The 26997-nt window shown below is 36.1% G+C and overlaps 1 protein-coding gene across 2 annotated transcripts in view; it reads left to right on the plus strand.

Moving 5' to 3' along the window:
- The window catches only part of LOC134541895 (lachesin-like), a 387782-nt gene extending 365501 nt beyond the window's left edge, over nt 1–22281 (plus strand). For both annotated transcript variants that reach the window (XM_063385625.1, XM_063385626.1), the window contains exons 8-9: nt 14354–14524; nt 19922–22281. In XM_063385625.1, coding sequence (XP_063241695.1) covers nt 14354–14524; nt 19922–20283 — 533 coding nt within the window. In that variant the 3' untranslated portion in view covers nt 20284–22281. The remainder of the gene's footprint in view (nt 1–14353; nt 14525–19921) is intronic.
- Nucleotides 22282–26997: the final 4716 nt, after the last annotated feature.

Here is a 26997-nt window from a genome sequence, read left to right on the forward strand (position 1 = left end):
ATATGTATTTTAATAACCGCTTAAGCTATAATTTAAAACAAAAATAATTAAAATAATATTTTAGAAAATGACAAAGTGTGACTGACAGGGTTAAATTAATTCATAATATAACCATCAATTAATGTTCATAAAATGTTCTTTTTCATTTTACAAGTCTTTATTTAATGACTTCTTTGAACTTATAGGCAAATTTTTATGTCAGTCCTAGCATGTTAAGGCCATTTGTAAATAGCATTCGTCTTCCAAAAAATAAATAATAATTTTTATAGCATTCATTATTCAATAAAAAATTTGGGTTTTCCAAAACCATAAATAAGACCCATGTTTCTATGGTTCTGGGGAAAAAACCTATACTAAACATGTTCGGACTTTGTGACTTATGTCCTTGTTGTGTGAAGTTTTACTTGTGCCCCTTTTTGCGTGTTGTATAAACAGTTCGGCAAGATGGCGGGCCGCGTGCAGTCGGGTCGTTTGATTTGTATTTGGCTATCGTTTCGTTGTCAGAGTTGTATTCACTAAATCAGACTCTTAATATATTTATGGTCCTCCGGAAGAAGTTCGTTAAAACAAAGAACATTTGGTCCACACGGGCCGGATATTTACCAGTAATAGTGCGTATATTTGTGTCGTGTCTCGTGACGCTCATCTATTGTGATAGCGTTTTTTGATCTCATGTTGTCGTAGTGTTGGTGAAGAATTTATTTGTCGGACTTTCATTCGCTTTATTTCTGTTTTGTGCATTAAACGGCAAAATGAATGACAAGACAGAAGTGTTAAAGATACGTCTCGAGCGTGGGGAAAACAGGTTATGTCGTGCCGATGCACTTGCCGATAAAGTGGTGAGTTACGATACGCAACGTGAGTTCTTTATCGCAACGTGTCGTGATCTGTCACAATTGCGTACTTGTTTTGAAGACGATCACTTGACTTTGGAAATGTTGCTCAAAGATGGCCCGGATTTCAACAAAAACAGCACAGTGATCGCCTAAATGCTTTCGACGACACGTATTATCGTGTTCAGGCAATATGCATTGCCACGTGCAACAAGAATAAATTGCGTGACGGCACGAAAGCACCAACTTCGCACAACCCATCTCAAGTAACTCTTCCAACTATAAAACTACCACATTTCTCAGGAAATCCAACAGAGTGGCTTAATTTTTCTTACCTCTTTACCACATTGGTGGTAAACAATGCTCACTTGAACGATATTGAAAGGTTATCATACCTTAAAACATCACTGTCACCAGAACCACTCTCTCTCTCTTACCCAATCCCTGTCATTGATCAATGAGAACTTCAAAGTAGCTTGGAATTTGATTGAACAGAGATACAACAATCTCAGGCTTATTGTGTCACACCACATTGATGCAATTATGCAAGCATCTACAGTGTCTCTTGCTAATCCTACTTCAGTAAATGTCTTGGTGTCAGTGTTAAATGAACATATGGCTGCATTGCGTACTATGAAACTAGCAGTATATTCTTGGGAACCACTCTTGCTACATTTTTTGGAAAGGAAGCTAGATAACCAGTTACGTCAACAATGGGAACTACATATTTCTGGGAGTGACTCAGAAATGCCTACTTTTGCTCAGTTTTTAGCCTTCCTTGAAAGTCATCGCCGGACTTCTGAGGCAATGTCTGTAACCTCCAGTAAGTCAGGGTCTCGAGTAAGGCAGGCACACTATAGCACTGTAAAGGAAGCTAGATAACCAGTAACGTCAACAATGGGAACTACATATTTCTGGGAGTGACTCAGAAATGCCTACTTTTGCTCAGTTTTTAGCCTTCCTTGAAAGTCATCGCCGGACTTCTGAGGCAATGTCTGGAACCTCCAGTAAGTCAGTGTCTCGAGTAAGGCAGGCACACTTTAGCACTGTATCTCAGTCTCGCTCTCAACATACTTCACTGTTTGTTGGAAACAATGTTTGATTCTGCTGTAAAGTGCAGTGTATGTGATAGTGACCACCCACTTTACAAATGTCCACAGTTTGTACAATGCAAGCCAGAAGACCGCTACCAGATTGTCAAGAGACTTAACCTTTGTTTAAACTGCCTGGGAGCATCTCATCAAATGAAACAGTGTTGGTCAAAAACCAGCTGTCACTCATGCAAGAGTAGTCACCACTCGCTTTTGCACTTCACTGAAGCCAACACGCAAACACTTTGAAAGAGGAAGCAACTTCATTTCAGCATTCCCCACCTGAATCTGCAGCAACAAAACCTACACCAGCTGTTGCATTGGCTACAGCTCAGAGACCTGGTCAATCAGAACCCAGAAACGTGTTATTATCCACTGCCTTTGTGGATGTACAAGACAGTGTCGGTGGTTACCAGAATTTTCGAGCAGTCTTAGACTCAGCCAGTCAGTCGAGCTTCATAACTGAAAATTGTGCCCAGCTATTGGGGTTGACTCGTCAGAAGACGTTCTTACCAATTTATGGACTATCACAAGCTCCCTTACACACAGCAAAGGGATTAGTTAAATGCTGCATTAAACCAGTTGGCAAAACAAACCCACAACTGCCACTTGCTGCATATGTTGTACCAAAAATAACTGCAGATTTGCCCACATTTCCTGTACATTCGGACATGTGGTATCATGTACTTCATTTGAATTTGGTTGACCCGACATTTGCTACTCCATGTTCTATTGATATTTTGATTGGAGCAGATTTGTTTCCATATATACTCACCGGTTGCACTGGATACAGTTTTTAATTGGATTCTTATGGGTAAAGAACCCAGTCCCATTGTACCAACCAACCATGGTGTCACTCTCTTTGTATCGACCATGTGCCCTCCGCCATCTCTGGAAACTGTGGTTGAAAGGTTTTGGGAAATAGAGGACTTCCCCACCAGTGCACATCTATTGCCAGAAGATGAAGCCTGTGTGGCTTTCTTTAAAACCACTCACCATCGAGAACCTTCTGGACATTATGTGGTTTCCCTTCCATTCCATTCACCTAAACCAATACTTGGAGATTCAAGAGAACACGCAGTTCGCTTTCTAGAAGCCTTGGAGCATCGTCTGGTCAAGCAACCTGGACTGCATACCGAGTACCAGGCCTTCATGGAGGACTACTTGCAGAGTGGTCACATGGAGGTAATTGCCAACCCATTGCATGATGTTGAGTCAGCCTATTATCTTTTTTATCATGGAGTTATCAAGGCAGAAAGCACCACCACCAAGCTGCGCGTTGTCTTCAATGCTTCTGCTAAGACACAGCAAGACGTGAGTCTAAATGACATGCTGATGACCGGGCCCAAATTATAGACAGATGTTCGAGAAATTCTGCTTCGGGTTCGTGTACACAAAGTTGTATTCACTGCAGACATCAAACAAATGTATCGGCAAATAATGGTGGACAAGGAGCATCAAGACTACCAGCAAATTGTGAGGCGTTGTTCTCCAACCGATCCTATAGTGGACTATCGTTTGCAGACTGTTACTTACGGAGTTTCATCTGCACCTTATATAGCAATTCGCACCTTGCATCAGCTGGCCCAAGATGAGCAATGTAACTTCCCTCAAGCAGCTCATGTTTTGATGTCTGATTTCTATGTGGATGATGTTGTCACAGGGGACAATAGTGTTGAAGAAGCCATTGCTCTTCAAAAGGAACTAATTGCTTTGTTAGCAGCTGTGGTGAAAGAGCTTGGTGTACAGTGGAACCCTAGCTCTGACTGTTTTTCTTATCAGATGACTCCATTAAAGCGCTCAAGCACCAAGAGGGCAATTCTTTCAAATATCGCCAGGATCTTTGATTCCCTTGGATGGCTGACGCCCATCCTCTTGTATGCCAAGTCTCTTGTACAGTTGTTGTGGCTCACTGGAGCAGGATGGGATGAACAGCTTCATCCAGAGGTCTTATGCAGGTGGTGTGATTTTAAGTCTGAACTGTCGTTTTTGTCACAACTTCGACTGCCTCGGTGTGTATCAGGCTCAGTAAAAGCTGTTCATGAACTTCACGGGTTTTGCGACAGTTCAGAGGTTGGCTATGCGTGTGTCATCTATCTCAGATCAATGTTTTCAGATGGCAGAATCAAGGTCTCACTATTGATGGCAAAATCAAGAGTAGCACCGGTGAAAAGGATCTCTTTGCATCGCCTTGAGTTGTGTGCAGCTGTGATGTTAGCCAAGCTAATCAGTTTCGTGACCAATGTATACAAGGGGGTGCTGGACATCATGCAAGTGTATGCATGGTCATACTCAACAGTGGTTCTTTATTGGATTGAATCATCACCCTACCGATGGAAAACATTTGTGGCAAATCGTGTCAGCATCATACAGAACGTTACTGAAAAGGAATTCTGGAGACATGTTCGCACTGAAAACAACCCAGCAGATTGTGCATCCCGTGGCTTGTTGCCCTCACAACTTATGGATCATCCTCTGTGGTGGTCTGGAGCTCCATGGCTTAGACAGCCTCACAGCCAGTGGCCAAACAATACCCTGGGTAGTGTGGTAATCGATGATGCCATTGCATGTGAAGAAAAACTTACAGCAATTAGTTGTGTGACAGAGGCTTGTTGCCCTCAGAACTTATTGATCATCCTCTGTGGTGGTCTGGAGCTCCATGACTTAGACAGCCTCACAGCCAGTGGCCAAACAATACCCTGGGTAGTGTGGTAATCGATGATGCCATTGCATGTGAAGAAAAACTTACAGCAATTAGTTGTGTGACAGAGGTATCCCTAGACTTTGTTGCAAGATTCTCTTCCTTCAGCAAGCTGCAGCATGTTGTTGCTTACTGCATTCGGTTTGGAGACAACTGTCGTCAACCTAAGGAAAGGCGCTCTCTGGGACCGTTGACAACTATGTAACTGCAAAAGGGCTTGGACGTTTGCATCAGACATGCCAACAATGCTTTGCAGCTGATAAGGTTAACTTGGACAAGGGGCAGTGCAGTTCTCATCAAATTCGGCGCTTGTGCCCCTTCGTGGATAATGTGGGTATCATCCGCGTAGGAGGGAGGTTAAGCCAGGCATCCCTTCCGTATTCTGTTCAACACCCTATATTGTTGCCCAAAGATCACCGATTCACGTTAATTGTAATCAATCATTTTCATTGTTTACATTTGCACCCTGGTCCTCGAACTTTGCAAGCCATCCTGAGCCAACGATATTGGATTCTTTGTGCGCGCTCTATCATCAAAAGGGTTTTACGTGGGTGTATTAAGTGTTTCCGCGCTAAACCCTCTCCGTTCACTCCAACCATGGGAGAACTTCCATCTCCTAGAGTCCAACAAGTGACTGCTTTTCACCATACTGGTGTGGTTTATGGTGGGCCCTTTCAGGTTACCACGACACGCAAGTCCGCAAAAGCATACTTTTTTTTTGTTTGTTTGTCTTGCCATCAAAGCCCTACATTTGGAATTGGTTTCTGATCTCTCAACCAGTTTGTTCTTGGCAGCATTTTCTCGCTTCATATCTCTAAGGGGAAGGCCAGCCCATGTTTACAGTGATTGTGGAACTAATTTTGTTGGAGCTCATCGAGAACTCAAAGAACTCTACCAGTTTGTAAGACAGACAACCCATAACACTGAAGTGAGCAGTAAGCTGAGTCAGGAAGGAATTGCATGGCATTTCAACCCCCCAGCAGCACCGCACTTTGGCGGGTTATGGGAGGCTTGCATGAAGTCTGTTAAAAGCCACTTAACTAAAGTCATTGGCTTACAGATCCTTTCTTATGAAGAGCTCTCGACCATCCTGATTCGCATCGAACGGGTCTTAAACTCCCGTCCTCTTTGTGAGATCAGCTCAGACCCGTCAGAACTTGATGTCCTAACACCTGATCATTTTTTTGATTCTACAGCCCATAACATCATTACCCGAACCTGACATTACCCACCTCAACATTAACCGATTAAATCGCTAGCAGCTGGTCCAGCGTATAATTCAAGATTTCTGGAAACGCTGGAGAAAGGAATATTTGTACTCACTCCAGCAGAGAAGCAAGTGGACACAACCAGGTGGTGAGCCCAAGATTGGAGATTTGGTCGTGATCAAAGATAAGCACACCCCTCCACTCAAATTGGGTCTCGCTCGAATTGAAGTTCTTCACCCAGGACCAGACCGAATTCCCCGGGTGGCTACTATCCGGACTGCTACAAGTGTCTTGCAATGTCCACTGATTAAGCTCTGCCCTTGCCAGTGGACAATGGTTATGATCTAGGACAGTATTCAACAAGATCATGTAATCTGTAAGAAATTGCATTCTTTTCCTTGCTGTATATACCTTTGTGTTTGTTACCTGGAGCTAACAACGGGGGCGGAATGTTCGGACTTTGTGACTTATGTCCTTGTTGTGTGAAGTGTTACTTGTGCCCCTTTTGGCGTGTTGTATAAACAGTTCGGCAAGATGGTGGGCCGCGTGCAGTCGGGTCGTTTGATTTGTATTTGGCTGTCGTTTCGTTGTCAGAGTTGTATTCATTAAATCAGACTCTTAATATATTTATGGTCCTCCGGAAGAAATTCGTTGAAACAAAGAACAAAACATTTAATAAATGATATAAAAATGAAGTATTTGAGGACGAATGCTGCGTACGGACGGTTAACTAAAAACTGTATCCCACTAGTATCTGCTAGGACGGCCATAAAAACTTTGTTTTAGTTTCATAAAAAACCTTAAAATAAGGATTTGTTTAGTAGAAAATCCCATTAAAAATAATAAATAATGGCTATATAAGAAACGTATTTAAAATAATGTAAAAAGCAATAAATAGTAGAATCAAATTAATTTAGGAAAGTATCTCCTTAAGCGGGAGGCAAAGGACCTCTTGGTTTCAACAGTTTGTTTAAGACCAAAATCATTTCATATTGTTTTATTTTGAAATTGTGGTTTCTTTTAATAATTGTAAATAATTTTATTTAATGCCGGAGGATAAAAGTGACTGGCTGCAAAAAAAGGTTTCTTCTTTAAAGTCATGAGCATTTAGTATTGAATTAATATTTGAATGACTGCAATTGTAACAAAAGCTACTCTCAATAGTCACTCTTTGTGTAATTTTTTTTAACTTCTGATTTCTGCAGTAACGAAGACAATCTTTCATATTAAATGATAAAATGATTGTTATGGCATTAAGCTGTTGAAAGCAATATGGCGTATGTTGGTTCAAATTTCTCCACGCTCGCTTTGCTTTTTAGGAATCAAGGACAGCTCCAGCGAACGGAATCGCTTTTCCAGCTGGTGGGTTAGGATGGTATGCAACTGTAAACGGGGTTTCGGTAATCTTGAACGTGGCTCAAATTTCATTTGGACAAATGTTTTGGACTTCGTAAATAGATCACCGGGTGATTAATTATTTTATTCCTACACTCAAATCGTAATTTCTAAGCTCGGTAAAACTATGTTTTTCAAGTATATTTAGAAGAAAGGCTACTCAATGTAGCCATTATCATGGCGTGACTTCTGGAAAAATGTTATATAGTTTTTCGTTCCATGGTCCATAGACACCAAAACCATCGTCAACTCAAAATTTATATATATATATATAATCACAATTTTATGAATACGATAACTGCGTCATTTTTAACAAATCACTTCTAAAATGATACATAAAATAAAGTATTAGAAAACTCGGTCGAGTTCGTTATTGAGTAAAATTCCACCAAAAAAAAATAAAAAATATGGTTTTACTAAAACAAAAAAAAATTGCTATAACTTCCATATAATGACAAGTACCGCATAAGTTTGAAAGTCTTAAAACTCGTAGGAGTAAAAACAAAAATTTTCTCAATATATTTTTGATATGACCAACCATAACTGCAAGGGGTGGAAAAAATAAGTATTTAAGGACACCAAAATACGTAATTCCCTTGGTCGGCACACCATAGAATCTGTTCGAATTGTTTGTTGATAGTATGATTTTTGTCTAAATCTTTCGTCTGAAACAATGTTTGATAAACCGAACCATTTCAGCAAGGTGACAAAAAAAAAAACAGGGGGAAAGGACAAAAAAAATCATAACTTCTTTAGGAAACACGCTATTAAAACTGTTCAGATTGTTTGTAAAACTTAAAAATATTGTCAAGAACTTATGTTGAAAACAGTTTTATGGTACAACGAACCATTGCTGCAAAGTTTGGAATAAAAAGGGGTTAAAGAACAAAAAAATTCATAACTCATTCATTAGGAACATTTTGTAATGAGATAACTATTACGGTAAAAACCGGAGAGTTGTAATTTTAAAAAAATATATTCAAACTTAATTAAAATAAAATTTGTTCGAATTTATTTTCAACAATTTTATTATTATCCTAAGCCTTTGTTCAAAGCAAATTTTTATACGCCCACGTGTTAGTAGGCCTACTAGGCACCAAATTTGTATCTGAAGGTCAAAAATATTCACTACTACCTTAGTAGACATAACGTGAAAAATCTTTCTAAGCTATTCAGTGTTGGATGCATAGAGTTAAAAACAGTCGAAACATTTTTGCTGCATGGAATATGAGTGAATGTTTTATCGATATTTTTAAATTTTAGATTTTATAGAACATTGGTATGTTATGTACATTAATTTTTTTAAATGTTACAGAAGTTTATAGAATTTACAGAATAAGTATGTACTTCAAAGTATACCTGTAGGTTGTGCCAAAAGGGATATTTTTTTTTATGCACGTCATAAACAACAACACATTTCATATATATTTAAATTAAATATAAATATTGTAGTAAATATAATTACGGAGTCAGTGGTTCAATACAAATTGCTTCGTTTTACCACTCTTACGTAACATTATCAATGATTCTTGCATGTCAATTAAATTTTAAGCAATAAAAATGTACTTAGTAATTCTTGTAGGATTTAAGTGAGAAAATGAAAGATAAATCATTTTATAAAGTTTTATAACTGTAGTAGTTTATAAATTCTTAAACTGTTAAAACGAGCACATACCTTCTTCTTTATACTTGCATTAGTTAAAAATGTAGTTTTTCATTCAAAATAGTATTTTAAGTAGCCTATGTACTTCTTTTTAAAGGAACTGCGAATTAAAAATAATTATTTGCTGCTTAGTACATATCTTATCACTTTTGAGTCAATTTGAAATTTAATACCTGCGTTTCAGTATTTAAATATGAATGCGTTTAGTTTGACAACCATCAGAAAAGGCTGACAAGAGTATATTAAATATATTTTTAAATATCAAAGTCTTATACAAATTTAATTTACAAATAGACCTTCAGAAAAAAATGGAACCACCTAACTACACAGTAGGCTCCATGCTGAGGTTATAGGGGTATAGTTTGTTAACCTTGCTTGATAGTAAAAAATGATAATATTTAAAATGTTTTTTTAAATAAAAAAATAGCATTACACCATAAGTACTTGAAAATAGGAATTTTTTTAACCTCCCGTAAAGTTACTGACAAGTTGATTAGGTGGTATTATCAGCTAAGCGACGATACATAAAATTCATTTTATCTCCTGAAAAAGGTCATTGTGATTTCCACACTTGGAGAAACTATGTAACATCTTAGATGTTGCGACTGAAGCTTTTGTTCAGCTTGTCATTAAAGAAGGGGCCGCTACTCCGTTGCATCAGCGTTCAGCTCTCCGAACACATAAACACACACACAAAATCTTGGTTCCGTAAACTCAGTCGCCGTCCCGCTGGGCATAGAAGGTGTCTCCAGAGTTCCCCCTGTCCAATTTTCCCGCCGGCATCATTGTCCCCCCTCCCCCGGTCTATGCCATGCGGCCGGAGCAGTAACTGCTGGCTCCTTGACCCCTCTCACCCTTCCCGAACCTTGTACTACTAGAGGGTAGGTCACCATCTCGCCCGAAGCTACACTCCTTGCTCGAGCAAACCCACCTACATGCCCGCACGAACACACGCAACTTTGACCTTCTCTCCCACTTTTTTTTCCCCCTCCATTATTTGTCGAGGAGCTGGGGCCTGTGTTTATCCAGGGCGGGATTACACGTCTTATCTCCCACCCCCTCGGACAGGAGGGTCCCTGGGAAGCACCCTCGTTGGCACCCCCGGGGATTTGCCCCTTCAGACGCAGGAGGCGGGCCGTGAGTTTCCCGCGCGAGGCATCACACCAGCGCTCGTTTCTTCCGAAGAGTACACAGAGAAAAAAAAATATTTACTTTCACAAAAAAAAATTCCTCTGGAAGCCAGTTGCCAAAAAGAAAGTAACAACACAAGAAAGATATTGTTACTTTGTACAACACATGACTATGGTTTTTAAAAAAAAATACTGAGTAGTATTTTTTTTTACGAAAATTGGCGCATAATTTTATATTTTAATTAGTGTTTCCTTCAAGCATAATTTTTGTAAGCCACAAAACATATGATATAATATTTTAAAGTCTGACTTTTTTTTATTGCATCGTGCTTATAATGTGCGCAATTAATACTGGAAATCTAAACAACTTGAACTAGTTGAGGTAGTAGGACATCACAAAGCATAAATGTTCGGGTAAGAATCAGGAACCCAGTATTACTGATAACAATATTTTGTAGTTGTTTTCATGTAAATGTACAAATGTACAAATATCTGTAATTTAACATTAATATTTCTAATCCATTTACAAAAAAAAATTACAGTGTATGCTGTACCCATCCTGTAAGGCACGCGATGGAAAAGTTGGAAGGACATAATTGGGACTAGGCACTACACAAACGTAATGTTTCGAGTGATCAACTTCCTAGTTGTTTATGAAATACATCAATATATATTAAGATAATGTAACTGTTGAAAAATTTCAAACCTTAACTTTATGAAAACCACGGGTTCAAACTATCCAGAGGTGTTTGTAAATTTACGGACATCTTCGTTAACCAAGTAAACCTACTTTGAACATTTAACACACGAGAATTATCTCAGTGTATTAAAAAATAAAAAAAATATTTAAAATATTTTTGAGCCTTCGCCTTAAACACTCTTCTTGCTTACACAAGCATGTTTACTTTTTTTTTGCAAAGGAACACAGAACTTGAGAGTAGTAACATGGTGTAATTTCAACAAATTTCTAGCTATCTGGAACTACAAAACACACTTCTTTTATTTTAGGTGCCTTTTCCTTCAAAATCTTCGTAAATATACCAAAATGCTGACAATTTATGAGTCATTTAATTTTAAGAAACATAGAATAACAATAAAATAGTAAAATTAACCATGGAAAAATATAAAACCAAGTTATGAACAGTATGCACTTACGAGAGTTATCATCAAATTGAGAAGAAACATTTTTAATACATTCATAATAACTTGAAACCTTTCAAACCAAGGTTTACATAAACTTTTCTGAATGATTTGTTATTTTCTGCAACGCAAAAAATAATCTTAAAGTTAAATTATATTTTACTAGATTTAAATTACATAACATAAAAAACTGATTCAAGAAAAAAATTAAATTATATTTTCCGTGTTTAAAGATTTTTGAACCATGTACATATATTTTATAAAAAAAAATATATTAGTTGGAACCTTATAGTTGATCATATTTAAAGAAATGTAACACTTACTCATGTAAACATTAAATACGGGTGTTTATAAAATACACTTTTTACAGAAACCTAAAGAACAACTTTGCAATATCTTTTAAAATTATTATTAATACACAAAAAATTACAGCCAGAAAGATTTAAATCTAAATTTCCTATCATCAGTTAACCGAATCATGTGCTAATGTTCGAACACTTCTGGATAAACAGTTGTAAAGAAAGTTGAATTTTAGAATTTATAACAAATAATTAGAAATAATTTTTTTTAAAAGGTGTGAACAAAAATTATTAATTTGGCGAAATACTTAAATTTTTAATTTTAAAAATATGTTGAGAATTAAATTATACATATATTTTGCTACAAAAAATGTAGATCATCGGGGTCTATGTTAATAGCATTAACAAACACTCCAGGAATAAACAATCACTTATATTTTATTAATGAAGGAATTTTCGACTATTCTCGTAAAATTTTCAAGTAAAATTTAATATTAAATTATTTTTTAAATAATGTCTTAGTAAAAAGGGTTCATGAACACAGGAATTTTAATACATACAATAGCATATGATCACAAATATTTCTTAATAATAATGAAAAAAATAATAATTTTATTATTTATGTAAGAAATCAGAATAATCTGAGATATTTATCAAGGGTTTCAATCATTGTATTATTCTGTCAAACAATTTTCAATGACACAAACTTATATTTTATGTAAATCTTATATATATTACTTAATTTTTTATATTTACTTTAAAATACTAATGTTGCGTAAATGTGTTGATAGTATTTACCACTTAACTTAAGCCATAAATTAATAAAAAAAATCAGCAAATTCTCTTAAAACATTCCTAGCAAAATAAATTTTTGAAAAGCTTTTTTTTTAAATTCATACCGCTCATTAAGTAATCTTTTTAGTGGACGATTTCTACTAATATTAATCATTAGCTTGAATATGGCTTTAAAACTTTTAATTTATCTGAAAAAGAAAATCGTTTTTTGGGAATGTTAATTTTTATTACCAACTACTTAACATTTTCTGATCAATAATATAAACAAAATTAAAAAAAAATACGTATTTAATCAAATCATTTGAATTTTTAATGTTTTTAAAATTGCCTAAAGGATTATATGTTTTTTTTAATTTTACGTTTTTAAATTCAAAACTGGTTTTACTGCTTCTGATAAAATAAATTATTTAAATATATATTGACAATTATTTAACATCGTTTAAAATAAATTATATTTGGATAATAAACACATTTTTTTATATTCATATGTATTAAAAATCCACAAAACATCATGTGTGTCCCATTTTAAAATTTTGAAAAATATTTTTACTGTGTGCTGAATTTATCAGTTTTATATAAAAATAATTCTTACAAAAGTATTTTGCTGTTCTCTTAGAATGCATTTACCTGTCGCAAACAAATCTGAAATATATGGAGAACTAAAACTAGTTCAGTTTACTAACACTTTTAGTATTACAACACTTAGTTTAAAAAGTAAATACCCCTTTCTGCAGAAAAGGAGAAAGAAAATTAAGTTACACGAAGATAGGACTAGCAATACGGAAAATAGCTTTACAGCAGGAACTTCTTAACTACTTCTATAGCCTTATGGTTTAGGTCACTTCCAATCATAATGAGCGTGTTTATAGGAGGTTTGTCAACAATGACTGTGGCCAATGTTTTTTATGGAGAAAAAAACAAAGGACTCCAGACGGCTGCAATAAGGCATGCCAAAAACTTCAGGAGCATCATACCTTTCATTGACGTGCTCTTAACCCAGAAGCCAACTACTAGTTTGCGTCTTGAACACGATAACTCAACGATCCAGTACCTTTCAAGTGAATTTTTGAAGAAAGATGCCATATTACAATCATTACCATGATGTAAAGTCCGGACAGTTTTTGCCCTATTTTTTGTTTCATGGTCTCAACACATGAAATACCATCGTCAACTCAAAAGTATAAATATATATTCATATATTTATTAAAACAGAACTTTTTAATAAAATGATAACTGCCTTAATTTTGTACAAATTACGTCAGGACTTATACATAAAATAAACAGAAAATAAAATTTAGTTCAAGTTTGTCAGTGCGCAAACTCTGATAAAGATTGTCGTATGGTTACATTTAAGCTCTTAAATGAGTACATATCGCCCATCACTCTCAATTTATTGGATATACGTCGTTACAAATAGATGTAGTGGAATGTGTATCTAGTATGACAAAGAGAAGTTTAGTGCGGTAGAACATTGCTTATTTTTAAAGTTATAATAAATGCATTCTAAGAGAACTGCAAAATATTTTTGTAAGAAATTTTTTTTATGAGAGCAACTATTAGTTCGAGGACTGGAACAAATTCATTGGTTGAAGGTGAAAAAAATAAAACTAGATTGTCCAATTAAATTCTGAAATCCTCAAATAATATCAAATTCTTGGATTTTTGATGAATTCTATAGTCAAGAAAAAAAGAATCTATGAAAAATATTAGACTAAATAAAGTTAATAAAAATGTAAACACTGATAACCCCTGAAGTTCTAAAGGAAAATACCTATCCTGTTACTATTCCCCAAGATATTGTACTTTTAAAATGTTATTTTGTAAATAACTCTACAATATGTATTAATTCTAAAAACTTAGTTCACGAATAAAAAATTTAAAGGGTTAAATGTTTCAACACCATGGTTAATTTTATTTTAGACCCTTGAGATTGCTTCCATGAGTATATTCGAAGTACTTATTGGAATTCGAATTCGAGATTCCGATTCGAGAAAAAAAAATCGGGATGTGACCCCGTCACTCCTATAAATGACCCATTTAAAGTCCCTCGGTGGGGCACGGTATCGAATCTGTTCGAGATGATAGTTCTTCTCCCCAGGCGAGAAGCTGGAAGACGGGCCCAAGTACTCGATCGACGAGGTGCCGCTGAACGAGTACGCCCTCTACATGAACCTCACCATCCGCCGGCTGGAGCGGCGCGACTTCGGCGGCTACGCCTGCGGCTCGGTGAACGCCCTGGGCAAGGTGGAGGGATCCGTGCGCCTGCAAGGTATGCCTCCCGCTCCTCCTGCAGGTCGAGTACACACGAGGGCTGTTCTATTTTTGTTTTCCCAACCTCCGATGGGTTGTGTGTGTGTATGTATATATACACATATACACACATATAATATAGTGTCGTGTTCAGTCCACGCACGACAGAAGTGGTACAGATAGAGATGAATTATTTTCATACGTCCAAAGTTCAGCGCTTGCTCGAGAAACTTCGTGGTCAAAAAAATAAATACACAATTATTTTCAGGGATTTAAAGCGATTAACAATTAATTTTATATATTTTTTTTAAATGTTGGTGTCATAAGGACACTTACCTTCCATTTTTTAATTTACGATTACCTGGAAATTGCGAAAACCTACCCTCACTGAAAAAATAGAGAAATTATATTTGCAAGTATATATTATTTTAATAACGATATTATGTATTTTTTATGTAACTGACTTAAAGAAAAACCATGGTTTAAGTTATCATCACTTAGACGTACTAAAACCTACTCTACTGAAACAAAAGTCTATTCTTTGCGATAATTTAACCTACCTTTTACATGAAAAATCTTTGAAAACTCAGGTGCTAACGATATCACTTGTAAAACTGCATGGCAGAGTTTTGTAAAATTGCAAATTGTACAAGGATCTGCCATGAAATTTTTCAAGTGATAACGTTGGCAACTGGGATTACAAGAACTAGCATTGTAAAAGTACAAAATAAATTTTTACAGTGTAGCAACTACAAAGGAATAAATCTGAAGATGCATGAACGATTATTATTTTAACGTCTGACTCGGTGTCAATGAATTTTATGTCTCTCGCAGATTTTCCCAGCAAGGAAGGGTAGGCGGTGATTTTGAATAGGAGGGGGGGGGGATACCGTACACACGTATCACAACGTGCCTCTTTGGTTTGACGTGCGAAGGGGAAGCCATCCATAACGCAGCCACGCAGCAACTGCGACGACACGTGATTAATATCAACGGCACGTCGCTGACGACTCTTTGCTCTCAACGAAGATTACCCAGTTCCGTCATCGAGATCAAGGTTTTCCGTTAGATTCCAAGTTGATCACAGTCTTAACAGCCTTATACGAGAAACTTTCGGACGCGTGTGCCTAATATATGGAAAAATTTCCGTGATCTTCCCCGAAAGTAAAATGTGATATAATATTTGTTGTATCTTGGGGTTGGAAGTAAATTTTTTGTAACTAAAAAAATACAAGTATTTTATTGTTAACAATGGGAAAAATAGTGAACACTTCTTGCTAAACTCATTGATGTCTCATACAACTATATAAAATATTTTCTGCATATTTTTTTAAACCTTATACATGACTCCCGTCGTATCTAGGTAAAATGTTTTACTTCCTGAATCCCAGTGACAAATATCGGTACTCGTTCCACGAGCAACTTGTCGTTGTTGATTCCGAAGCATCACTCGAGCGCTTGTTCTAAATAGTTCTCTGCCGCTGCCGTGCGCTCTTGGAATGTGCTTGAAGAGCCAGAAAGGCAACAAAAGTCAAATGGCAAAGTAGGATAAGTACTGTATGTGATGCTTATTTTTATTATCTTTGTACAAGATTACGTGTGAGTTTCTTACTTAAATGGTTTTTAGGTTAATTTTTTCATCTTAAGCTAAATGATAAATAGCTTATAGTTTCCAATATACATACTGGAATGAGATTTATATTTAATTTATTTTTTGTTAAATATATTACTATCCAGTCACTTACTGGCTTTAAAATCTTGGATCATGTTTCATTACTTGCTAATGATTAGTTTGTTTATTTAGCTTGTAGTGTATTTCGTAAGTTGTTTACCATGTTCTATTTGTTGTCCTTTAATAAGGTTGGCTTAGCTTTGTATGTTGATTTTGTTATATCTTTTACATTTTATTTTACAAATTGTGTGTGGTTAAATGGTAGAAAAGGCGGATAGCCTTAAACTCGACACGTAAAATAAATAAACGCAATATATTTTTAAAAAACTAGAAGCGCCAACGGTTTTTTTTGCAGTAGCCTCACTATTCGTTCAGTCCAAAAACTGTGTATTTGGCGAAACCAAACAGGTTTCTTTTTCCCTTTTTTTCAAGTTTTTAACAATCACCTGACAAATATTTAAAAATATATGCCAATTGACGTAGTAAAGACATCAAAAGGCTCTCTGGACACCAGTATGCACGAGTGTTTCTGAAGAGAAACAGTTTTTTACTGTACACGAGCAGAAACAAAGAGTGTCGTATCTGTATTCTTATCCCTCTGCCGGCAGGGCAGCATCTCCTGGAAACTCAAGTGGACTAATATTTCAAGCTATCCGCAGCCTTCCTCCCGAACTAAGAAATGGCTACGCGCTTTATTTTAAACTTTCCACTTCTTATCCTTCTCCCTGGGATGCTATCGATCCCAGCCCATAAATATCTGCCCTTCCGAATTGAATTACTTTAGAAGCACGAAACAAAACAAAGAAATAATAAAGATCGTGAATTCAAATTCCTTTTTTTTTGTTGTTCATTATTTTTCATCTCAGTAAAGTAAAACCAGAGGGTTAAGTTTTTATTTTTTTTTAATTCATGTCACATCCCTTTCTAACATTTATATTTAGATTGGCCATTATTTTATTAAAATGTTTAGCTAATTACTGCAACGGGGACCAAATATAAATTAAATTCAATTACATTCCTTTCAACATTTTTAACCACTGTGTTAAAGTAATATTACGCATTATTTTTTTTTTATAATTTAGCTGTTAGCTTGACATAATATTTTCTTTGCTTATCGTGTCATTTCATTGCGAATTTGAAACCACTTTTATTTTTAGTTTGAGATGGAACATATCAGGTTTTTTTTATTTTGTAACACTATCTTAAACATATTTAATAACTATACCACATACTAGATATCACAACACTAGGATATATAGTACAGTTTTCAATTGAAATGTAGAATTTTTTAAGCGTAATTAATAACGTTATGAATAAAAATGTTCTCATTCAAAATTAATTTAAGTAGGTTAATTTTTAAGTGACGTATATATCATAAAAAACCTTATCTGAGATTTTAATCAAGATACACTCAGTACTAGAAATTTCAAACACATTAATTTTTTTAGGTTATTTAATATTGAGGAAATAAATATTTAATTGAATTCGGCATGTAAAAACAATACAAAATTGCAAAATGTGAACAATTTTTGTACCACAAAAAAAAAGGTATTTTTTCAAAATAAAATATTCCCCCGCCGAAATTATCTTATGAATGATTAAACCGTATGAACTAGCAAAGTAGCTATTCAATCCCAGTTTTAAAAGTTTAAAGCACTGCACCTTGGTCTTTATATGGACTGTCTTCAGAGACGTTCGCCTGACATTGAACATGACCTGCGAATAGCATCTCTTGGTTCGGAGACGCTTTGCTTATAAACATAATATTGTACATGACCTGACCTCGTGGTTCGGAGACGTTTGGCCTATGCGCATGATTTTGTAAATTACTTAACTGTTTAAAATGTTTGCCAAGTATCAACGTAAAATAACTCTTGTCTACTGACTGGATTTGTTTGACCACCTACTGGTTGCGTCTGGCTGCCAACTGGATGTGGCTGGTTATCTACTGGACATGCGATCCTGGTCACTGAATAGATGTGTCTGGCTACCAACTTGGCTTATATTACCACCAAGAGGAAGCGATAGCCTTTCCACTTTCCAACCGACTGGCCGTGCGTGTCTTGCCAATCGACTGATGTTCATGGTCACCGACTAGACGTAGCTGGTTAATCGGCTTATATGTGGAAAAGCGCTGAAAACACATGTCAATTCATGCAAAGGACTATCTTGGCCTTCTAGGAAGACTGTACACACCGATAAACCTTTGTACTTTTTTTTGTATTTAAAGAATTTCTGTAGTAAATATTTTATTTGTAATTTTGTTGTTTTTTTTCTCGAAACTGGCATTTTTTGGTAATTTTAATTAAATTGTATTTTATTGCAACACGCAGAAATAAAAAAATTACAGAAATCAATTAAATAAATCATTATTTTACAAGTTAATGTTTATGATTTTTTGGAATTTTCACCGAATTTCTAGCTTTAACAATTAGAGAATTTCAAGATGGCGCCCAAATGACAAGCTGGCGGACGCCACAGTTATAAGTGATTCATGCACTCTAGTGGTCAAAATTTAAACTAATATGTCGGTAGCGCATTCTAGCTGTCAAAAACAACATGTCGGATCCAAGATGACGGACTCCAGCAGGCAAAAACCATATGGCTGTCATGACTTTATACTGACTGACGTAATATCTGCCTGACAATAGTGGTTGGAAGTCAGTCTGCCGGTGGCTTGAGTGGATGAATGATCGGACTTCATTTTTAATCGATTGCCCTCATCGGATTCGAACCAAGGACTCATGATGCAAGTATGTATGTGGAATTTAACCTGTTTTTTTTTTTTTTTAAAGAATTTTGGTTATTTCAAAGGCAAAAGTCATTTGAAGCATTCCAAATTTAAAATGTTTGATTTTATTTTAGAAAAAAAAATAGGATAATTTTCCCTAACAATAGGAATTTTTTCTTTAAAAATAGGGAATTACTTTAAGAAAATTTGAGTCATTTTTGAGGACTATTGACGGTCAAGGTCATCCAATATGGCCGCTGTGACGTCACAAACCAAAATTGCGGAGGGACACTCGCTACTAGACCCAGACACATCATCAGGGAGCAGTTAGTTACCGACGTAGTTAACTGCTCCATGATGATGGCGACTGCAACGTCGACCGAAACGTCGGTGATATCTTCGCTTTCGACGCGGCTACAACCACTCTGAAAAATGGCCTCATATGCCTGCAAACTTTATGAATATTAATTATATTTTTTTCTATGTTCTGAAAATTTCCAATAATGCATCGTTTTTCGTAAACTCTACCAGAAATATTTGCATTGTTTTCAGAAAAATATTTCATAAATTGTAAAAAATAACCACAGCAAATTTACAAAATTTACAATATATTTCTTATGGTATTAGAAAATATTACGTGGCAACTGGTTTCCACTGGAATCTTTATTAAGAGTATTTACTTCTGTGTATTAGTAGTATTAGCATTAGTAGTAGCAAGTTTTGAGGATCTCTCCTCCTATTTGATAACCCAGCTTTCATGCCTAACAGGATTTTAAGGCTGGGGCCCCCATGGGCTTGGATGCGGATACGCCGCATACGCAACCAGGAGGGGCGTTAGAGTTGTTAGCTATACACAGAGGCTGAGGCTACCCATCCCAGCATATGCACCACCTCCCGCCCCCTACCCCACTCAGCTGACCAGAAAGTTGGATGCTCCCTTAGCCCTCTGGAGTTGTATTAGTAGTAGCAGGTAGCAGTAGATGCCTGTGTGCATGTGAACGCTGGTTGCACAGAGCTGCACCTGGCGCCCAAGACGACGATCCTGCCGTCGCCCGCCAAGCCCGACAAGTTCCACAAGAAGCACAAGTACGGCCACAAGCACCGCGGCCGCAAGCGGCCCGAGAGACCCGCCGACGACCTCTCGGACGGCGACGCGGCGTCGGGCGAGCTGGAGGGCAGCGCCGAGACGGCGACCCCGGGCGCCTGGCCCGAGGCGCGCACCCTGCAGACAATAATCCAGGCGGCCTCCAAGCCCCCGGCGTGGGTGCTGCACCGCAACGGCGAGGACTCGGCCCGGTCGTCGTCGGTCGCGGGGCGACACAGTCTTCCAGCGGCGTGGGCCGCCGCCGCCGTGCTCGCCGCCGCCGTCGCCTGACTGCCCTCCCATCCCCCCTCCCCGCGACCCGGTGGCTCGACGTGCCTCGCCCCGCCGCCCCGCCCGTAGCTCGGCCTCCTTCCGCGACATCTAGAGTGGTATCCTTGGCATCGCGAGCGGTGTCCATGGCATCGTGAGCGGTATCCATGACATCGCGAGTGGTGTTCTTGGCCTCGAGAGCGGTGTGTTTAGGTGCGTTTACATTTACGAGCCGTCAGTTTTCATGTTTTATTTTTGGGGTTTTGGTCGCACCGAACGATCTGCTCGGGTATCTGCTCGCGGCGAACCACTCACTTCCTGTCAGTTTTTTTTTTGACGAAAACGACATCGTGTTCTGCTCGCGAACCTCCATGCTCTATCGTTTATTTTTTTATCTCGTGCCTAATAATATTGGGCCATAGTTTTTTTAAATTCAATTTTAGAATGGTCTGAAGAAAATTCACAGACTGATAAGTATTTCCAAAAAACAAATATTTGATCTGGGGTCCTAAACGTAAGGAACCTTAAAATGAAACTTAATAACGAAGTCTGGAGGGATAAAGGTGCTGAGACGAATATTTATTGAACCGTATTCGCGTGATTCACGTCACGCGAGAACATGACTTGTGTACCCGAATCTGCGGCTGACAAATAACTGCATGGTGGTTCGTGGCATTTCCTGTGGATCGTATGAAGTTCGCCGAGAAAATAATATCAAAAAACGATTCGGTTTTCCGAAATGCACACGCACCTCATGGCACCTCTGACATCGCAGCTGTTGCTCGCCCTGGCTCTGCACCACGACTGCTGCGCCGACGAGCAGGTGTTTGCTTCCTTTCCCGCCCTCGTTCAGGGTCTGAGGAGCTCGTCGACGGAACAGTGAGTGCGTCTGGGGCGAGTTTGCTGGCTGCTCGCCGGTGCGAGTGGGCCTGCCAAGGGTCGGTTCCAAAAGGTCTGAGCATAGGTACTCTCTCCTGATTGCGGAGCGCGGGCTCTGCGGCCGGTTGTATTTTTGTGCTTGAAAGACTTTATTTTCCAGTCACAATAGTTGTTCCCGAATACAGATCTAACCAATAAAAATTTAAAACTGTGTTTTTATCATGACAGTGATCATTAGGTAACAGGTAACTATGCAAATAATGTACAAAGACCAATTTCCTACATAAGAATTTTCTGTGTTTGTTGAAAAGTTGGCATTTTAGTGAAAACAGATATAACAGTTCTAAGGTTTTTTGTAACAATTGTGGGTCAGATACGTATTCGGGATAACTATTCACATTGTATTTCATTGTTCTGTTAAGTTTTTTTAACCTTCAGCTACCAATAATTGTATAAGTAAAATCTTTTTTTTTTAAACAAGCAATAATAAAACACAGTGATTTAATCAGCCAGATGAAGATTAGCTAGAAAATTTTCCGGAAATAAACATTTCCTGGCCGGAGCACGGGATTATGGGCAGTATTGACTGGAAGCGTCCAGGTTAAATGGAATCGGTAACCTTCTGAAGTCAACGCACACGGAAACGAAACTGTGAGTGTTATTTCCGTTTCGATGGGAAGCAGCACTTCGCTGACGATACAGAGTCTGGCGTCGTAACGTATTGCAATAATTTTCTATTTTATTCCCTGCAAGATCGTGTCTGTGGCAATATTGACGAACGGCAACCAGCCACATTTCTGACCAACTTCCTAGTCTGTGCTAATTAAGTAAAAAAAAAGGGGAGAGTGCGTGGTCACCTACACTTTCGCTTCTGGGTAGTTGACTTTCCATGTCTGCACGATGGTTAGAGGCTCTGCCTGGCCAGACTTTACCTAGAAAAAAAATCGTGTTTTTATAAACTGTGCTGAAGAAAATATTATTTTTTTTTGCAAAAATTCTGTTTTGAACTTGCAAACTAAATATATTGAAGACGTAAAAAATTAATATTATTTTAAATAATTTTATATGCATCAAAACTTATTCGAACAACCAAAATATGAATTTAGTTGTGTTAGCGAAGACTTTTTTCAATTTTTAAATATTCATAGCAGAATTATGTATTGTTTGTTTAAACCTCTTAAACATTAATAGGGTAGTATCTTAAACTATTTTGCTTATTATAGTTTTATTCGCAATATTACTATATTCAATTATTAACTGAAAAAAAAATTTACAATTTTTTTTTTAAACTTAATTGCAAAATATTATCTCAAAAACTAGAACGTACTAAAAGCATTAAATCATGTGGTATAAAGTTTGGGATTAACCGTTTGTATGTATTCTTCGTCATAAAACATTTTATTTTTGTAAATTATATATTAATAAAAACCAAAATAAGGCTTTCCCAGTACCATTACAATTTGAATTAATTTTCAGGATTTTGAGAAAATCTAATTTCAATTAATTTAATGAATAATTTACTAAAAACAGAGTTTCAAGCCAGAGGCTACATACAAACCGTAAACACCTAACTGTATATTACATGATTTCATACTTTCAGTACCTACATACATGACATAAATATTTCCTTTATTTCATAAAATATTAAATAAGAGATATTTTTAGAATAAAGAAACCTGCAATAAATTATACATGGGTATATTATGAATCTATTCAAAATAACGAGGAAAAACTAGAAACTTTAGATGTCAAATAATTAAGGATACCATACCCTTAAAACACTCGTAGGGAAGTATTTTCTTGCGACTGAAACCCCGGTTCACAAAGCGTGCTGTATACAGTAGTTTTCTTAAATATCTGTGACTTCCAGCCGCTGTCATTTATGTGCTATCTGCACCCCACGGTCACATCGATAGGTCTGGGAAGTTACCTTTATCCTCAGTCCGCTTGGTGAAGCTCGTGGCGGCCTGCGAACTAACGGCGCTAGTAGTACTGGAGCCCATCACTAAGCGCCAAGGCAAAGGATAGGAAGTTGCCAAACCTATTTGGAAGTTACCAGACCTATTTTAATGACCGTGCTGCACCTACAGCTTTGTGATGTTCATTAAGAGGCAATTAACTTCAAAAATGTGTTTGCAAGTTTCATCAACTCTAATTTATAGAAAATTGTAAAACTTAACTGATTTGCCGGGGGAAAAAATTATTTTATTCTCTAACTAGTGATATTTGTCGATTACGGGAAATCCTAACCAAGCAACTTCGAGAAGTTACAACCACCTATAGGATTTAATTTATTAAGAAATAATCTATTAAATATTGTGTTTATATTTTCTTCTGTCCTGCAAACCTTTTTATGTAGTCTTCATCTGGAAATATTTTAAAGGACGTTTAATATAACATTAATTACCAATAAGTACATATTTTTAACTGACATAGTTTTCTCACGTTGTATTGTCGTATTATTTAAATGAGAATTTCCTCTAATTTTGTGTGTCAGGCAGGGCCTTAAACTCTTGATGTAGCATTCGTTTAATTGCTTTGAAATTTAAAAATATCACATGTCCTTTTCCTATACCTTTAGAATGGAATGGAAAGTCACGTAAATCACTTTTTCTCAAATGTTTCACCAAAAGTAACAAAATATTTAAAATATTTTTTTAAACATGTTTCCACATCTAAACTGTAATGTATATTATTTTGTAATGTATATGTTTTGTACGTTATTTTGCTTTTTAAGGCGTCTTTTTTAGCTAGGTATTTTGAGCCACCAAGTTCCAGTTTATGAAGGATTTGAAATTATTTAAACAGAAATCATGTGGACCTCGCTGCTGTGTTCGTTGAAGCGGGTGTAATTCATGTAGCGACCTAAAATTCATAAAGCCTTTTCACGTTCGTAATGTGACATTTGTGGTATTTTATGAATATGGAAAATTTTTAGCTGAAATGTTATATCCACGTGTCACGTATTCAAGCCATTTCTCAGAAACATTACAACACTTTTTTTGTAAATATTTAAGAGTTTAGGCTGGAAATTTCCTTTCGGGATACGTTATATCGTGGATGTAAACAATTTTTTGTTTTAGAAGTATATGGAAAGACTGACAATGTATTTAAAATATCGAAGTGTAATGTTGCATTTTCTTGAATTCAGTCTTTAAAACAATGTACCACTTCAATTATGTTATAAGTTTCTGTAATACTCAAGAGTCCGTTCCACATAGTAAACATGTTGGGTAAACACTAAGTCACTTGTTAAATTATTCACCAACTGTGCAAATAATGTTGACAGACGCAAGTGCTTCGACAAAGAACTGTAAAGCAAGCATGTGAAAAATATGTTGTTGTGTTATTTACGTACGGAGTTGCTGTTATTTAGCTGTAGGAATTTTTACCAAATTAATTGAAGTAATGTTGTGTACGTAATGCAGCGTGTTTTGTTTGAAACTTTTATAATTTAGAAAGTTCACGTTTGATTAAATAATAATAAGGAAATATTGTTTTCGTGGTGTTCTGCCATAAGGATGCTTTCTTAACATTGTTCCTTTAAAATAAAAATAAAATTATAATGTTTTTTGTAAGGAGTTGACCTTCGAATGGTAAACAAAATATGTAACTATTTAATGTATTTTTAAATTTTTTTTTCATATAAAAGTTGTAACTTAAACTATTACATTTCATTACTTACATGTGTAAATCTCGTGGAAGTATTCAGGTTGCTATTTTCTGAAACTGTAGAGATCTCTAACATAAAAAATATCATTTTCAGAAACTAACTGAAATTTTAAATTCATATAAATATATTAATTTTTGTGTGTGAAAAAATAGTTAGTTCACTACCATGAAAATTAAACTTCAGAGTAGTGAGAACGATTCAGAGTGAATGAGCAATGAGTTCAACTTTAATTTTCAGCAGTTACTCTATGTGGCATAAAAAGTAATTCGTTACCTCGAACTCAGTTTATTGTTTAACCAGGGTAAACAGTTTTGTAAGGGCTGTGATAACCTTAACGTGTTGTGCGATTCACTAAGAGTCGCCGCCGCTCACGTGACATATTCCCAGATCATTTGGAACAGAATATAATATACAAATGTGGGTCCTATTCCTAGTATTGATGGAGAAAATCTAAAAATTGTAAATGCATTTCAATAAAAAGCTTAAAGCGTATGGGGATAAACAAAAACATGTTTACCGAAGTACTGTATCAAAACGTATCGCACATGTCTGTGCAATAATCAAATACATCCGTGTGCAGCAACGTGAAGCACCATGTTTGACCGAGAAGGGGGAGGGGGAGTTTTGGGGTACATAAGCTGACGGATAAGTGTATTGAAGTAAGCTGAAACACTCAAAACATTTTGTAAGCTTGTTTACGAAATTGTGATGTTCATGTGTCATCAATGTGGTCTGAAAATACATTACTGTATTTACATCTAATAGTGTTATTACTATTTATTTATAATTTTAAAAATGTTTTGAATTAGTAGGTAAATATTGGGAATACAACATTCATATATTTGACATGTTTTCTCCAAGTTATGTAAGGAATAAGTCATGTGAGTGTTGGTTACTTCACGTAAATAGGCCTGTTTTTTTTACCCAAATGTGCTTCAGATTTAACCTTTCTTTTTTTAAATTGCCAAATAGGTGGATCACTCACAGTTCATTGCAGACAAACAAACATTTTTGGTGGACCAGTGATGTCCGTAAACAATAAAATAAAATTAATATTTATTTAAGACACTTTCATTGCCAATTGTTTTGTAATTCAAACTAGCTTAATATTTATTTCATGTAAATTATATGAATGCACAGCAAAATTCTTGCACAAACTGTAGGCTGACGGTAAATAACAAGGAAAACAGCCAGGTTAATAGATACGGCGTGTAAAATGGGACCTGATAAAGATGATTCAAGCCGAAGTATTCAGTTGGGAAAACCCATAATATTTCTAGAGGACATAATGTTCCCAAGCAGAGCAAGAACAAAAGTCTAAGCGTTTTTCTTAATGTAAATAACCTCATCGTAGTTGGAAAAGGGGGAGGGGTTGTAATAGCGCACAAGCTTAATAGTATACAACGATTTGTTCAAGGCAAATCTCACTTGTTCAGCTTATTGTAACTGTTCAGTTATTTGAACGTAAGGCGCGCTCACCAGGCTCTGAAATATGTAGCAACCTCCAGTGAACAACCACAGGTCTGTTGAAGTTCAGAGTATTTTTCTCAACCTCTTGTAAAATCATTAAAGCCACTTTTTTGTTTTGTTTTTCATTTCATGCAATACTTGCGATGACAATAATAACCAAATTTGTGAAATAATTTTCCTATAGTTATTCACTTTTAATCAATTGTGATTTTATTTACTCAAATGCATGAACAATTTAAAGTCATCTCATGCAAGTGTCATTTAAAAGAAACAGTTTTCTGAGGGAATCAATTTACTTTTAATCAATTAAAGACAAACTTATTTTAAATAGAATAATTTTAACGTTAAATCAAATCATCGTTATAAATATACGTGCACAAATACAGCGTGACCAAAAATACATTTTTTGTGTGGTGATTAAAACTTTTAATAAATACTATAATGAAATTTTAATTTTAATATATGAATTATTTTTTCCAATAAAAATACTAAAGTTATATCAGCATTAGATATTTTATGTTTGTGTTAGCAACAAGTATTATTTTAACTACAAAAAGGTAATGCTAAACATTTGAAATGGGATCTACTTAAAAACATACAATAAAACTATCTACACTGGAATTTCCCTGTTGTATATATACTTGGTAAAATAACGATAAACTACGTTCAATAAAAAAGAAACTGCAAGAAGTTTATCATAATCATATGTTAGT

Source organism: Bacillus rossius, assembly GCF_032445375.1.
Source record: "Bacillus rossius redtenbacheri isolate Brsri chromosome 4 unlocalized genomic scaffold, Brsri_v3 Brsri_v3_scf4_2, whole genome shotgun sequence".
In the NCBI taxonomy this organism is placed as follows: Eukaryota; Metazoa; Arthropoda; class Insecta; order Phasmatodea; family Bacillidae; genus Bacillus; species Bacillus rossius.